Source organism: Leguminivora glycinivorella, chromosome 2 (assembly GCF_023078275.1).
Source record: "Leguminivora glycinivorella isolate SPB_JAAS2020 chromosome 2, LegGlyc_1.1, whole genome shotgun sequence".
NCBI classification, from domain to species: domain Eukaryota; kingdom Metazoa; phylum Arthropoda; class Insecta; order Lepidoptera; family Tortricidae; genus Leguminivora; species Leguminivora glycinivorella.
The window spans coordinates 13,406,045-13,423,416 of NC_062972.1; the positions used below are offsets into that span (position 1 = coordinate 13,406,045).

The 17,372-nt window shown below is 37.8% G+C and overlaps 1 protein-coding gene across 1 annotated transcript in view; it reads left to right on the plus strand.

The window, feature by feature from the left end:
• Nucleotides 1-17,372, plus strand: part of LOC125241084 (cadherin-89D) — a 91,875-nt gene that overhangs the window by 55,819 nt on the left and 18,684 nt on the right. The window contains 1 exon segment of the mRNA XM_048149402.1: nucleotides 11,103-11,289. Coding sequence (XP_048005359.1) covers nucleotides 11,103-11,289 — 187 coding nt within the window.

A 17,372-nucleotide genomic window follows, 5' to 3' on the forward strand; every position in this document is an offset into this window, starting at 1 on the left:
TAACATTTCGGCGTCGGGCGAAATTAGGTATTTTACCCGCCGCGCGAGCCCAATATGCCGACCCTTTCTAGCACGTCTTATCACTCGCTCGCACTACAATAATGGACAAAACAATCTTGATCCTTTCTATGGAATTTTGATAACAACCACAATCTACTATCTCGATATAAACTTTTGGTTTCTAATAAACATTATTTTGTACGAAAATACGAGAATATAGCGCGAAATAATATCAATTATGTTATAATTTATTTAAAAAATTAAAGTAATAATTATAAAAGTAGACCCCATCCCAAATATTTGCTTTTGTTATATGATAAGTATTAGAGTAAAGTATATATTAATATGATGATAAAATAAGACAAATACAATTCTAATTACTTCAAGGTGGTGCTCAGGGTCTGATGATGGAGCCAGATGGTGGTCACCAATACTAATGAACAATATGACTATACAACTTCGTGGTTTACATGTCATTCTAGCATTTTCACTTTCACATTTCAAGTGCATATACCACGAGTATAGGTTTTCGGGTGTGCTGATTTAAAAATTAATGACCGATTTGGAATCTGACATTGCTGACTGTCACTTTGACACAAAAGTCGTCATGGGTGTCGTAAAATAGGTTTTAGGGGGTGCTGATTCCAAAATTAATGACCAATGTGGAATCTGACATTGCTGACTGTCACTTTGACGCAAAAGTCGTCATGGGTGTCGTCAAATAGGTTTGCGGGGGTGCTGATTCCAAAATTAATGAACAATGTGGAATCTGACATTGCTGACTGTCACTTTGACACAAAAGTCGTTATGGGTGTCGTAAAATTGGTTTTAGGGGTGCTGATTCCAAAATTAATGACCAATGTGGAATCTAACATTGCTGACTGCCACTTTGACACAAAAGTCATCATGGGTGTCGTAAAATAGGTTTTAGGGGTGCTGATTCCAAAAATAATGACCAATGTGGAATCTAACATTGCTGACTGTCACTTTGACACAAAAGTCGTCATGGGTGTCGTCAAATAGGTTTCCGGAGGTGCTGATTTGAAAATTAATGACCGATTTGGAATCTTGACATTGCTGACTGTCACTTTGACACAAAAGTCGTCATGGGTGTCGTCAAAAAGGTTTCCGGGGGTGCTGATTCCAAAATTAACGACTATTTTGGAATCTCACAGTGCTAATTGTCATTTTGACACAAAAGGAATCATGGGTGTAGTCAAATAGTTTTTAGGGGGTACTGATTCCAAAATTAATGAAATGATTTAAAAAGTAATGACCAATTTGGAACCTGACATTGCACAGTACCCCTGGAAACCTATTTGATGACACCCATAACGACTTTTATGTCAAAGTGACAGTCAGCAATGTCAGATTCCAAATTGATCATTAATATTGAGATCAGTACCCATGAAAACCTATTTGAAGACACCCATGATCACTTTTGTGTCAAAGTGACAGTCAACAGTGTCAGATTCCAAATTGGTCATTAGTTTTCAAACACCTTCTGATACCTATTTGACGACACCCATGACGACTTTTGTGTCAAAGTGACAGTCAGCAATGTCAGATTCCAAATTGGTCACTAATTTTGGAATCAGCACCCCCTAAAACCTATTTTACGACACCCATGACGACTTTTGTGTCAAAGTGACAGTCAGCAATGTCAGATTGAACATTGGTCATTAATTTTGGAATCAGCACCCCCTAAAACCTATTTTACGACACCCATGACGACTTTTGTGTCAGAGTGACAGTCAGCAATGTCAGATTGAACATTGGTCATTAATTTTGGAATCAGCACCCCCTAAAACCTATTTTATGACACCCATGACGACTTTTGTGTCAAAGTGACAATCTGCAATGTCAGATTCCACATTGGTCATTAATTTTGGAATCAGCACCCCCTAAAACCTATTTTACGACACCCATGACGACTTTTGTGTTAGAGTGACAGTCAGCAATGTCAGATTGAACATTGGTCATTAATTTTGGAATCAGCACCTCCTAAAACCTATTTTACGACACCCATGACGACTTTTGTGTCAAAGTGACAGTCAGCAATGTCAGATTCCACATTGGTCATTAATTTTGGAATCAGCACCCCCTAAAACCTATTTTACGACACCCATGACGACTTTTGTGTCAAAGTGACAGTCAGCAATGTCAGATTCCAAATTGGTCATTCATTTTGTAATCAGCACCCCCTAAAACCTATTTTACGACACCCATGACGACTTTTGTGTCAGACATTACAAGTAATCTGACACCCAGTAGTGTCAGATTACAAAGTAAAATCAAGTAATCGTGTAATCCGGAATCGATTACGATTTCCCCATCTCTGGGTTTAGTTATATGGTTCATTGGTACTGGTGACCACCATCTGGCTCCATCATCAGACCCTGAGTACCACCTCTTGTCAAAGGTCTTGTTGAGACGAACCCAACGAGCCTAAACACGAAGTCGTTTACTTACATGGTTCACTGGTACTGGTGACCACCTTCTGGCTCCATCATCAGATCCCGAGTACCATCTTGATGTGTCTTATCATCTTGACCGTATTGTAATTTTCACATTTTTATCATCACAATGTTGTAATACTTTAACATTCAAACATAACAAAGTATTACAAAAGCAAATATTTACGGATCTAGGATCAAATTCGTTGGTCGCTGTTTACACACACACAATGCGAGGATAGCCCGTGTATAAACAAGGCGTCCGACCCACACAACGATAAATATTCTCGACGTTTGCGATGAAAACTCGGAGACCAAAGCGACATACGTCTTACCTCCTCGAGCTCCGGCGCGGCACTGAAATCGCAGGCGTCCGTCGCCGGTAAAATAGCGACAGGAAGGCTAGTTTTCAAAAAATTGGCAAAAAATCATGATAAAATATTATAACGACAAATGGATAACAGCAGTTTAAGCACATTGTGCAGATTATTTATATACTAAAATAACTTCGATAACATGTAGATTTTCGGAGAAATGATCACTTGTTTCGATGTATTTTCAAGACAAAATTGAGTTCGTTTTACTTTCAATTTCTCAATTTCAAAGGATTAAATGATAAATATTGTTTAATGGGCCTAAAGTACAAGACATTAGGAATTTAAATTTACCGCATTTATGAGAGTGAGCTTATCAAATTGTACATAATAAGAGCTCCGAAATCTGTGCTTCGCGCGGTTTTTCCTAAACGAGCATCAGAAAAAAAATCATTACTAATTGAAAACGCTTTTTCATCCATATGTTTTTTAATGAACCGACAGTTAATTAGATTTTCTAACTGAAACAAGTACTTTAACTGTCTTTTAGTATGAGTAAAGTGTACAATTTTGCCGATAAATATTGTACATTTTACAATATATCGCCTTTTTTTGTCATAGCGCTCTTAATAAAAATTCAAGTTTTTCCAAATAAATGTCGAAGTCGCCATTACATGTCCTATATAATACAATAATAATCAAACGGTAACAAGGTATTTCAACAGCAGTAAATTCTATGTGGTATGGGACACAAATACTATGAAGGTCGTTGCGAGGTATAAAGTGAACATCGTCCCGTAAGAAAACAGCTACCCCGCCGTGCGCAGCTGCGCGAGCGCGGCAGTAGCTGTTTGCGAGCGTGTACCCACTTAACTTAATGAATTCTAAATCACATTTACGGCACCAAATTTCACTTAATCCAAGAACGTCTGGATTTTGATTACAACATAATATACCTAACAGTGATGTTTTACTACAAATCGATCGAACATTCTGGTGAATAATAGTAAATTGTGTTGTTACCGCATCGTAGTTCTGGCGCGTTGTACATTGGCGTTTTTTGGCTGTACGATGTTAAAATACCGTACTCCAACCCCCGTCGGCCAGTTTGCAGTATCCCTGGCAGCTTTCACCTTGTCGGCTGGCACATCCAGACGGAACGATGTGTAATTGCCACGATTGACTACCAGCTGTTGGCAAACCGGTGACGCGATGCTCATCTTATCCTGGACGTGGCGGACGACATCCTCTGTGGTGGTAGCCTCGCTGAGATTGTACACGTGAAGGCTGACCACGCGGGGACCCGCCGCACGCAGGCTGCAGGACGTCAGTGGAGCTGGGACAGTGGGCTGTGCTGGAGCTGATGACGATAGCCCAGGATGACCAGGATCTGCTGCAGGGACAGCGCTAGGGAGGGGAGCAGTTGGAGCAATGTCAGCTTGCCTTTTTGTGTTGGACTTATCCTCTTCTGACGCGGCAGCGGCGCGCCGAGGTCGGAGTCGGCGCGTCTCTGGCAGATTGGTGCCTGACTGTACCGGGGTGGACTGTCCTGACGCCGGGGACGGCATCACAGGGCTCTTGCTCTCCTGGGTTACAGCGACGGAGACTGCTGACTGATTAGCGGATGTTGCTGGTGTCGATAAGTGATCTTGGCGACCAGTGTCTAATTGAGAATCGTTATCGAGAAAAATGAGACCCTCAGGGCCAGATTCATTGAGCAGTTCGTGATGGTCGGTTGAACTAGTCAGTGGGAAGTCTACCTCAGTGCTAGTGACAGTGCTCAGGATTTTTTGTATGCACCTGCTTTGGTATGTAAGTAGCCTATTCTGTTGACTAATTACACTACTACACTGCGTAATTTCGTTTTTCATTTCTGCCAACTGATTTTTGAGATTCGAGACCTCTTCCACTAACCTTGTAACGGCCGCTGCCTTTGTCACTTGTTTTGCCATCGTTGGTGCCATTTTTCGAATATAAATTATCGTCACTTCTAAGTATGAGTCGCACTGACAACATTTATAATTTTACTTTACGTAATTGAGCAAGTCGTTCGTTACGATAAGTTGAGTGTTGATGCGCATTTAAATAATAGATAATAGATTATAAGCAAAAAAATTAACTTTTGGCATTTTGTGTTTGATCATCAATGTTATGTAGATAACACCTAAGGTAGATAGATAGTATATTTTCCCCTCACTAGCTCGGAAATTTTCAATTCCACACTCGGCGTTAAAATACAACTTTGCCCCCTTGTATAACAAATAACTATTTTAAACTAACCATAAATCAAATACGACTTTCATTTTATTCACTGTGCATGTTTTAAATATGAGGCGGTGACGGGTGATAAATTGAGAATGATTTGTGGTCAACTTATAACAACAAACATGGGGTAAAAGTATACAGGTAGTGGGCCATTCAAGTTGGTGCAGCGAAATATAGACCAGCTAATATACCTTGTTCGAACTGCTAAGGCAAACCAAAAGAATATCACAATGACCTTGATTGCAATACTGACGCGTACGCACGCAATATATTAGTACGCCCGCGCCTAATATCCAGTAGAGGTAACTTAGTTAATCCCTGTTATTTAGTATCATTCGATTAATAAAATCAAAATCATCAAATAGATATTGAAATGACCACTTACCTTTTTCCCGCATGTTCCGATTCAAACACAAACGACACACTGACACTAAACAAAGATCAAATTATGCTTCTTGTTTTCACTCCACTGATGTCCTTGAACCTTAATCACAAATTAATATATCCGCACACTCCGGAATTAGATTAAATTAATGTAAAATCAAATAAAACTTCGTCAAATACAAGACGAATTGCAAAGCGTGCGCGGCGGTTTTTTCGACTGATTAGTTTTCGTTTTTGCCACCAATGCAACTAGCGCTGCAGTCGCGCCTAATCGCGGGCCCCGCGAACCCTGCGATGCGAGCAAACATACCTAACCGCGTTTATTTAAGCAAGTATGTTTATTTATATGTAGTATGTTATTACTAGTTAGTAATTACCTAAAAAATAACGAGAAGCAAGAAACTTAAACGAGAATTATGTATGTTTTTCAAGATCAATCTTAAGTTTGAATAAAATTACAGTAGCGACATCCTGTGACACGCTACAGAAGTTTTAAAGTAAGCGCCATCTAGTTACAACCTATGGAAACGCTTAGCCGCTAGAACAGACTAATTTAGTGTACCGCAACGGGCGCTCGCTTTCTTCCCCGAATAATAGTCTAACCGCGTTCCGTTAGATGCCGCTGTAGACAAAAAGCTTCTTGATATGTGAAATTTTCATAGTAGTAGAGCGGCGAGAGGGTCTCGGAAAAAGTTGATGTGACTGGAGAGTATACTGCTGACAAGTGGTATCGTTGTGATCGGTAGACTTTACTGAGTACGAAATAATGACTTGTCGCATTCTCAGACTGTGGGGGGGTTAACTATGACGTCACAAAGATCGCGGTCCCGGGTTTCAATTTTTTGCCAATTTGTCTAGAACCCCTTATCCAATTTTGAAAAATGAGGTGTCGATTGAAAGCGTATAACATGCTGATTAAGATTTCTTATAAGTGAAAAGTATAGTTTTGTTAGTTATTTTTTAATTAACAATAATGCAAAAAATACTTTTTTTTTACTCTCTTTTTTGATTTTTGTGACTCAAAAAGGCAATGAAAACAGCCACTTAGCTAAAAAATATGTTATATAAATCATTTAACTACATTATTAAGCTATCTGTTGCTTTTTAAATTTCTACGATCAGATAATAAATAAGCAAACTACAAGCACATACCTGTAGGCGGGGAGTACCGCTTGACACGCGTTCCCATACATTCGGCGTCTACCAAATTACACCTCGCGCAAAATTCGTTTCAAGCAGATATACCTCTAATCTTATTCATCGTAACCTATCAATATTGGTATCATTTGAAAGTACAATTAAAGTCCTTTAAGAAACAATATCAACCATTTTCTTAAAATCAATAATCGCCAGTCTACGGTGGTTACAAAGAAAAAAAGCGGGGATGCAATTTTACGGGTTCTCTAGGTTTGATACCCTAGACGAGTTTAAAAGGGGAGGTAAAGGTTACATATGGGTTGTTCTCTGGCCTGAAAGCTACACAGAGGCCCAGGGGAGGAAAAACTAGGGTTTAAGTTTAGTTTTAAGTATTTTTTTCTTTTATTTGTTGATTTTATTGTGTTTATTTTTTTTTATAATTTTATCAAGGATACACGTTGGTTGAAAATTCCCTTTTTTATGAGAAATGTGATAAATTTCATGCCATTTTCCGATAGAGACTAAAATTAACTTTCAAATAAGGCCACATAGTCATACTTTTACTTATATAATACCAAGTAATACCGTTTGAAAAACGACTTAGAGGTGCGGTTTTTTGACCCAGTAGGTAATAAAAAGTAATCGTAAAATCAAAACGATTGGACTTCGGTCGTTATATACATTAAATCACTAAAATGAAGTTACCTATAATGTTTTAGTAATTATAATCATCACTTTTAGCCACTTTTCTCAAAACATAATTATTCAACAGAAGTCAAGATAACATTAAGAGCATATTTATTATTAATAATGCGTTATAAATATGAAATAGTTGTTGGGGTACACTTGATAAGTACATGCAGCTCCTGCAAATACACTCAGTGTCAAAAAAATCACACATCTCAATCGTTTGCGTTTAAGCAGTATTGACCCACATATTAGAGAGCAGGGCACGCAGGCCGCCTCGTAAGACTATGTGTGGCACTGAGGAACCAGTGAAGTCAGGTCTATGGATTGCTACACTGCTGTCCCGCTTGCACTACTCCGCCGGGGCTATTACCCTTAATATTATATAAGTAAAAGTATGACTATGTGGCCTTATTTGAAAGTTAATTTTAGTCTCTATCGAAAAATGCCATGAAATTCATCTCATTTCTCATAAAAAAGGGTATTTTCACAAAAAAAAACCAGCGTGTATTCTTGATAAAATTAAAAAAAATTAAACACAATAAAATCAACATATAAAAGAAAAAATAGCTTAAAACTAAACTTAAACCCTAGTTTTTCCTCCCCTGGGCCTCTGTGTAGCTTTCAGGCCAGAGAACAACCCATATGTAACCTTTACCTCCCCTTTTAAACTCGTCTAGGGTATCAAACCTAGAGAACCCGTCAAATTGCATCCCCGCTTTTTTTCTTTGTAACCACCGTAGACTGGCGATTATTGATTTTAAGAAAATGGTTGATATTGTTTCTTAAAGGACTTTAATTGTACTTTCAAATGATACCAATATTGATAGGTTACGATGAATAAGATTAGAGGTATATCTGTTTGAAACGAACTTTGCGCGAGGTGTAATTTGGTAGACGCCGAATGTATGGGAACGCGTGTCAAGCGGTACTCCCTGCCGACAGGTATGTTATTGTAGTTTGCTTATTTATTATCCGATCGTAGAAATTTTAAAAGCAACAGATAGCTTAATAATGTAGCTAAATGATTTATATAACATATTTTTTAGCTAAGTGGCCGTTTTCATTGCCTTTTTGATTCACAAAAATAAAAAAAGAGAGTAAAAAAAAAGTATTTTTTGCATTATTGTTAATTAAAAAATAACTAACAAAACTATACTTTTCACTTATAAGAAATCTTAATCAGCATGTTATACGCTTTCAATCGACACCTCATTTTTCAAAATTGGATGAGGGGTTCTAGACAAATTGGCAAAAAATTGAAACCCGGGACCGCGATCTTTGTGACGTCATAGTTAACCCCCCCACAGTCTGAGAATGCGACAAGTCATTATTTCGTACTCAGTAAAGTGTACCGATCACAACGATACTACTTGTCAGCAGTATACTCTCCAGTCACATCAACTTCAAAACTAGACGACTTTTTTCAATTCCGCCGCCTTACTATAGTGTTTTGTTGTTTTTTCCTACATCTACAAGATTAGTTATATTATCTTTTTACCCAAGTGACTAAATAATAAAAGTTATTTATTTCAGGTGGGTTTTAGGTTCCACACAGTTTAGGGAGCTTTAACCAATCTACTTTTATCTGCGGTTTTTTTCGCAACGGGAAACCGACGTAATAATTTTCAGACGCACTCGTCGAAATGTATATTATGTATGAAATATAGCGTAATATGTTCTCTATGAGCTGGCCCGTGTTTATGATCCGTCTCTTATTTTTTAAAGCAAAATGGTACCTACTTATTTGCAAGAGCGCCGAGAACACAAACAATGTAAACAGGTGCACAAAATTACAAATTCACTTCACTTAGCTACCAGTTTTTTTACGTCAATATACAATTTTACTTTATTCCTGTATCCTGGTATGATTTCAAAAAATATGCATCGATATATCGATATTTGAAGATTGATTGACATTAGAGCACTTTTTTCTAGAAATTGTTTAGGCCATAGACAGTAGAAACTAGAAAGTAGAAACACATCATGTCTCTGGTATAGACAAAGACTCATATTGCGGCAAAGAAGGATAAATATTAAAAATTCGTCAAATGAACGAAAACTAGCGCGGTATTGTCAGATGCATGATGTGATGCAGGGGGTTCATGCATTTAGAATTATTAGTAAATAGTAATCCTCAGGAGGCTCCAAAAATATTTGTCAATGGCAAAATGTCTTTGCTGTTAAACACACTCTATTCAAGATGTTATTAAAAAAACATAATGACAAATTTGTTTGTCTGTCAAAAATATTTGATCTTGAGTGCTATGTTTTCATTTTCTATTTCTATGTTTTTCAACCCTTTTTAGCGCGTTTTCACATCATCCGATCCGATATCGGATGTCGGGCCGATGTCCCAAATATTTACGCCGCCACCTTTGATTTTTTCCTTTGAAATCCTTCCTGCATCCGATATCGGATCATAATAATGTGAAATCGCACTTAGGGTCTTGTGAGTCATAAACCGGTTGATACCACTCGTATAACAAGTTTAGAAAAGTCCATGTGCTTGAGACCATTCTAAGGACTCGTTTTAACATGTTTTTACCTTTCGTGATCGTTGCCGTCTCTTGCTTTGTTCATAATAGGTATATTTCAGACAAATCGATAGCTCATCCCCTTGCCTTTAGACCAATCTGAGGGCTCCTTTTCTTTTTAACCGACTTCAAAAAAGGAGAAGGTTCTCAATTCGACTGAATGTTTTTTTTTTTGTTTATTTTTTTTTTGTATGTATGTTACTCGATATCTCCGAGAATCGTGGATCGATTTTCAAAATTTTTTTTTTGATCGAACGGGTATAACCCCGAGATGGTCCCATTGGGACCAAGTCAGGGTCTGATGATGGGATCTTGGAGAAATCGAGGGAACTCTTCAAATTTTAGGCACATGTAAGGTTTTTAGTGTATTTTTCAAAGGTACACCAGTATTTACGCCTGACGGTAGTAATTTTATGTGGCTGAGCTGATGATGGAAGGTCAACTCCTCAATGGTTAGGAGTTAAAGGATAATTATTTCACTTCTGTACATATATTCAGACTGATACATATAATATCACTAGGAACCACTAAAAATCAACAAATAAATAAACTTTTTTACAAAAAATAAAGCTGCCTTCAAAAATAAGCGCGTTACAAAACACGGAGAAACTAAAAAGCCAAAAATAATAAACCTTTGAATTCAGATTTCTTATCGTATTGCAATAATCTAAACATCCAAATTATAAACAAATCAATTATTTTTGAAGGCGGGGCCAGCCTGCGCATGGTTGGGAGGGGCAAACAGGTCTGGTACCGACTTCAAAAATAATTGATTTGTTTATAATTTGGATGTTAAGATTATTGCAATACGATAAGAAATCTGAATTCAAAGGTTTATTATTTTTGGCTTTTTAGTTTCTCCGTGTTTTGTAACGCGCTTATTTTTGAAGGCGGTTTTATTTTTTGTATGTCTTTCCCATCACGGAACAATGGTGTTCCGGACCTTTGGGAGGCGTGCGCGGGGCCGAAGCCAACGCGTAGAGGCCCTTTCGACACTTTAATGAAATGTAAGGGGTACACCGAGCGGATGTTGCCCTTGCCCGTATCATGGGACACACGCAGAGGCAACACCCGCCAGGGTGTAAGGACTATTTGAGAGTTAATGGAATCTAAAATGAACTGGTCTATTTTGATGAAAGTGATGGACTAAATACTGGGCTATGGATAAAAAACCGGACGCCTGCCTAATAAAACGGTATCCAATTTTATTTTTTGTTATTATTATGATCGTGATCCAACCACAGACCTATCATCCCACTTCTATGGATCCAACGAAAGTTCAATGTCTGATAAATAAACTTCCTCTTTTCTTGACATTTCAGAAAGAACCTTAGTCTGCAGCCAGTAGACAGAGAGGAGGATGCAGCTTTGTTCACATATCGCGACGTGAACAGAACGCACGTGGCCGTCGTGCTAGCGCAGCCGGTCGACGCGTTGGTCGACAGCGACTCACCGCAGAACGTCGTCAAGTTCCGACTGGGATGCGACTACGACGCTGGAGACGACTTAGTGAGTACTTAAGTTTCTAGAAAATGTTCCGTCATATTGATACAAGGTGTATCAAAGTCCAGTTTATATCAAACGAAAGCTAAAGACGCTGTTGACATACTGCGGAATGAATCACATGCACGTGGCGGTCATGCTAGCGCAGCTGGTCGACAGCGACTCACCGCAGAACGTTGTCAAGTTCCGACTGGGATGCGACTACGACGCTGGAGACGACTTAGTGAGTACTTAAGTTTCTAGAAAATGTTCCGTCATATTGATACAAGGTGTATCAAAGTCCAGTTTATATCAAACGAAAGCTAAAGACGCTGTTGACATACCGCGACATGAATCACACGCACGTGGCGGTCATGCTAGCGCAGCCGGTCGACAACGACTCACCGCAGAACGTCGTCAAGTTCCGACTGGGATGCGACTATGATGCAGGAGACGACTTAGTGAGTACTAAATATTCCGCCAGAATGACACATACTGTCGAGTTCAGATTGTATCAAAGGAAGGCTTACGGCGCTGTTCATATACCACTTCGTGAACCGAATACGCACGTGGTCGTCGTGCTAGCGCAGCCGGTCGACGCGCTGGTCGATCGCACATTGCACGTCGACCGACAGCGATTCGCCGCAATACGTCGCGCGTCGTCAAGTTCTGACTGGGATGCGGCTACGACGCGGGATCGTGCTAGCGCAGCCGGTGGACGCGTTATTCGATAACGACTCGCCGTAGAACGTCATCACATTCCGGCTGTAGAATATGTTCTGTCAGAATGTATCTATTGTATCTAAGCGCTGCCCACCAACTTTTTATAGATTTTACGTATCAGTGGCGTAGCGTCGATACAGCTCGATTCCCAACGGGTTCCCTTTTCTAATTCTGCAGTATTTGTAGAAGTCCATGCAAAAAGATCCCAAAAACCCCTTCGGCTTTACCAATGAAAATCTTCATGCTTCGCCACTGTTACCTACCAGTGGTATTATATACCTATACCTATTTTTGGAAAGAACAGTTTACTCAGATAAATTTTCTCGTTAGCACAATCGCAGACAGCATTTACTATCAAATAAAACTAGTGACTGTGAAATATAGGCTTTTAATTCTACAAAACTTAACTTTTATTTTTTAAATGTTAAACTTGAATTTGTGAACGGCATTTTCGTTGGAGAAGTGACAGTAAGATTACTTGACGCGACTGGAATTAGACTTTAGACTGTCCCTAAGTCTGATATGCTAAAATATTTTGATCTAAGCCTGGTCTTTATTAAGCTAAGTTTTAAAATTTATATCTGATTAAAATTTTAATTCTAAAATCTAATTAAAATTTATATCTAATCAGAGGTACAAGTATGCCCGATTGAGCCGAGCATTAAGATATCACTGCGATAAACGAAGTAATCCTCAACGTAATGGAAAATGCTTTCATTGATTTGCAGTTCTTTAGCAGGTACGTGTACATAACCGTAAAGTTAATCCTTATAAAATAACTAGCTTTTGCCCGCGGCTTCGCTCGCGTTAGAAAGAGACAAACAGTAGCCTATGTCACTCTCCATCCCTTCAACTATCTCCACTTAAAAAATCACGTCAATTCGTCGCTTCGTTTTGCCGTGAAAGACGGACAAAAAAGCAGAGATACACACTTTCCCATTTATAATATTAGTATGGATTGTTCTAACTGGGATTTGGAATCAATCGGCATCGGCATATATTTTTTAATAATTTTCTTTATTTGTGGATTTTAGCCTATTTTTTTTGATCTCACGCAATAAGTGGGATCGATACCTACCTATTAGAACTAAGTTTGTCAAAAATTACCCTTTTCTCCCAACCTGTATGTATGTATTTTCCTAAATATGTAAACGCCATCTTCATTACTCATTTGAAATCGAGGTATCATCTTCGAAGATCATTTTCGCGTAGGTAGCAGCACGGGAAACTTTATGAACTCCATTGACTTGACTCAATAATTTAATACACGTAGGTAGAGCATTATTAGCATATAACACCGGGTGGGTAGGTAAACAACGTTAACTAAATTACAACTAAACGAATTGGTAATGTCTATTTTTTTGTGCTGCTGCACGACCTTAGAGGTATATTTTAATTTTACGAGTGGGTGTAACATTTTACATTGTCTGAATATTTGAAAGCTTTCAAATACCAACCTCAATTAACAATTTGCACGGATTTCGCTACTGACGTAGGCACCTATTTCGTAACGCGCAGTAAGGTTAATGAATACTAACCTAATTTACACAATTGGAATTTAAAAGTACAAAAAGTCCAAATTACCTAAATAGGTTTATTCCCAAATGTAGCCTAATTTCAATTTAGTTTTGGGTCTGAGTGGTAAAGCGATGTGCGCACTAATGTGGGATGATTGACGATAACAACTGGAATGTGATGCAGACGGGGGTCGAAGCAATCAAATACTTACTAAATCTACATGAATCTTGAAACTTATAGATTTCAGATTTTATTCAAAGTGCGTGGGTAGATTGCTGATGTCTCCAAAAACCTATTACGCACTTCATCTTAGTAAATAGGTACCTTTTGGCGTAGCATGGTTAATTGGTTATTAAGATTCGACTATTATAACCAGTCCAACGTAAATTTTTATAATAGACTTTTAAATAAGTACTAAATTCTAGTCACAATGTCGAAGACCTAAAGTAAGTTACAATCAAGTATTGTCACCTGTTTGTTAAGTTTATACTTTTATGATTAGATTATTGGGATTATTGAAGCAAAAAAAGCTAAACAAACAGGAAAGTTGTTTCATTAAGGGCCGGTTGCACCAAACCGTCTGTCTCCGTTAAAGCGTTCGTTAAATTTTATTGTATGGGAAGTTCCATAGACGTCTGCTGCGTGACGATGATGTGTCTGTCAAATGTAGTTGATGCAACTGGCCCTAAGCCTGCAAACATCTGTAAAGGTGAATTAATATATATTACCAAAATCCCTTTACAATAGGTTGATCATCATCATTCACTGGCCATTATCCCAGTCATTTGGCGTTTCTCTCTCCGTCTCTCTTCCTCTTCCAAAACTCTCTACCTCTCATCATATCAATATTCACTAGGCTGATAGTGATAATATTTAGTTGTATTTTTCCGGTCCGCGAAACCAAAAATGTCTAAAAATATAATTTAAACGTAAACGTCGCGATATACACTCTCGTAAATCTGTGGCATTAAGGTCTCGCCATAAACTTGAGTGGAGGCGATGAACTGTGTGAACTCTCCTTTACCGACATTATTTGCATAATTTGCACTTGGATCGTTCTGATGTATTGTTATTTACATTCAAGTTCACATTCTGCGCACCTTAGAGATTCTGAGATGAAATAAAAGTGAAATAAAGAAATATCAAGCATCTTAAAAAGAAATTTGTCCACCGTAAAGTTTGTCATGATTCTAGACATAAATATTTTATGTTTACCCTCTGATAGAGCCTCTCCTCTACCATAAGTTTTAATAGTCATTTTTAAGGAACGTCGTTTTCAATTCTGTATGTTTTTTTATGTTTGTTCCTCGATATCTCCGTCGTTACTGGACCGATTTTTATTTTTTTTTAATTGAATATATATCTATACACGGTGTTTCCGGTATCACTCAAAACCTCAGACACCCCAACTGATTTTTATTTTTTTAAACTCATCTAGAGTATTCATCTTTTAATCTGATGGTTACTTTTTTTGAAATTGAATTTTTAATTTTCTGTACAGCTCTACTTGACTTTTAGCTTTACACTCAATAAAATAATTGCTAACTACCATCATAAACCATAAAACTATTTATTTGTGTACGTTACTGCAACGACATAAGGTTTATCAATAGACAGCTAAGATGTCACTGTAAAACACTTTAAAGCTTTGTCACAATAAACTTCCAATTGGACAGGTAATCGCAGTAAGCTAATTTAAACCCAATATTCAAAATGACAAGGTTGTAATTGATTTATGATAAACATTAAGATTAAACTGACAAACAACGTCAAACTCGTAGCGGAAAAAATAATCGTCCAAGTAACCAGCCAGTATTAAATCCGCCAAATACTGAAAAAGGTAAACAACCTCTAGCAATGCGATATACACAATGTTGTATTACGAATAAAATAGAATAGGCACATAAAAAGTAATTAATAATACTAATTTAAATAAAAATATTACCCCCGTCAAGATATATCTCAATCGATTCTACTCTCGATTCTGGACAAACGGTTTTCAGGTTTTTAGTGTTAAGCGAAACACGGTGTATATACACAGATTGGTCCCATTTTTTAATCGCCGCCCCAAATCTCAAGGAAGGTGGTTCTCAATTCGTCTGTATGTTTTTTTTTTAATGTTTGTTCCACGATATCTCTGTCGTTACTGGACCGATTTTGAAATTTTTTTTGAAGCCCACTAACCTTGAGTTAAGCGCGTGGTGCAAGTGGCCCTGAGTAGGTATATTTTATTTAGTAAGCAATGGTCAAAATTTCAAGGAAAGAAACTGGGTTTTATTAAAAAAAGAAACCCTACTTAATGACATTAGGGTACCTTTAAGCATAAACGTCGATCGCAATGACGTTAGAAAGGCTTCAGTGATGTATGCTGATACTGTTATAGCTAGCAGCTCTCAAGTACAAAACACTGTTTTCTTACTTAGCTACGCCTACGGTGCTTTGCAAAATTGACTTTGATAGGTTTTTCACACTTCGAGAATATTATACTTCTTAAAACTTATAATGGCATCAATCAATGTGGATGATACCAAGGAAAACAGCCCTACGTAGTCGGCATTAACATTATATCATTTATTTTTTAGCAATTTTCCCAGAGAAATAAGAAGGTTTGCGATGTTACCACAACGCACTGGCTGACGATAGTGACGATGACTACCTATGTACAGTCATGTTCACAAATAACTTTATAAACCAACATTCCAAATAAATATATGTCTGCACTAACTTATTGTCATTGTCAAAAAGACGTGTAAACATATTTTTGGCATGTCAAGATGTTTGTGAACTTAACCATAGACTCGTAAAACATAGTAACTACACTTGTTTTGGATTTCATGCCAGTTTTAAGCCTTTTTGCAAAACATTTAATTATTTGTATGATCTTGTATGAAATCTATTTCCTGTACCTAACAAAGGAAAATAAAATATAATATAATTTTTAAGAAAAAAAAAACCGTCGCCTTTCGGGTTCTGGTGAAAGCTACTTGCGAATGTTGGATTATGTAGAAATGTGTAAGTATTTTTTAAAACTGCTTTTAATGCTTTAATTATTAGATGGCAACACAAATGAATATACGTATAACGTTAAGGTTTGAGGAGTTTCCTCAATTCCTCATGAATCCGATTATATTATTAGAAATCGAAGCTTGATAAACTTTGACTTGAAAACTCAATATGCTTAACAAACATAACTAAATAAATGTCACTGTTCTGAACTTAAATGCATGCTTTTCTTACAAAAATACCAAAGTCACTATGAGTGTGCCGTTCAGATTTGAGGAGTTCGGTTCTGACTATCATTAGCAGTTCCACTGCACCAAATGTCACTGTTCTGGACGTAAGTGCATGCTGTTCTTATAAAAATACCAAAGTTACTATAAGCGTGCCGTTCAGATTTGAGGAGTTCGGTTCTGACCATCATCAGCAGTTCCACTGTACCAAATGTCACTGTTCTAGACGTAAGCGCATGCTGTTCTTATAAAAATGGCAAAGTCACTATAAGCGTGCCGTTCAGATTTGAGGAGTTTGGTTCTGGCCATCATCAGCAGTTCCACTGCACCAAATGTCACTGTTCTAGACGAAAGTGCATGCTGTTCTTATAAAAATACAAAAGTCACTATAAGCGTGCCGTTCAGATTTGAGGAGTTCGGTTCTGACCATCATCAGCAATTCCACTGCACCTAATGTCACTGTTCTGGACGAAAGTGCATGCTGTTCTTATAAAAATACCAAAGTCACTATAAGCGTGCCGTTCAGATTTGAAGAGTTCCGTTCTGGCCATCATCAGCAGTTCCACTGCACCAAATGTCACTGTTCCGTACCTAAATGCATGCTGTTCCTTTAAAAACACAAAAATCACCATATGTATG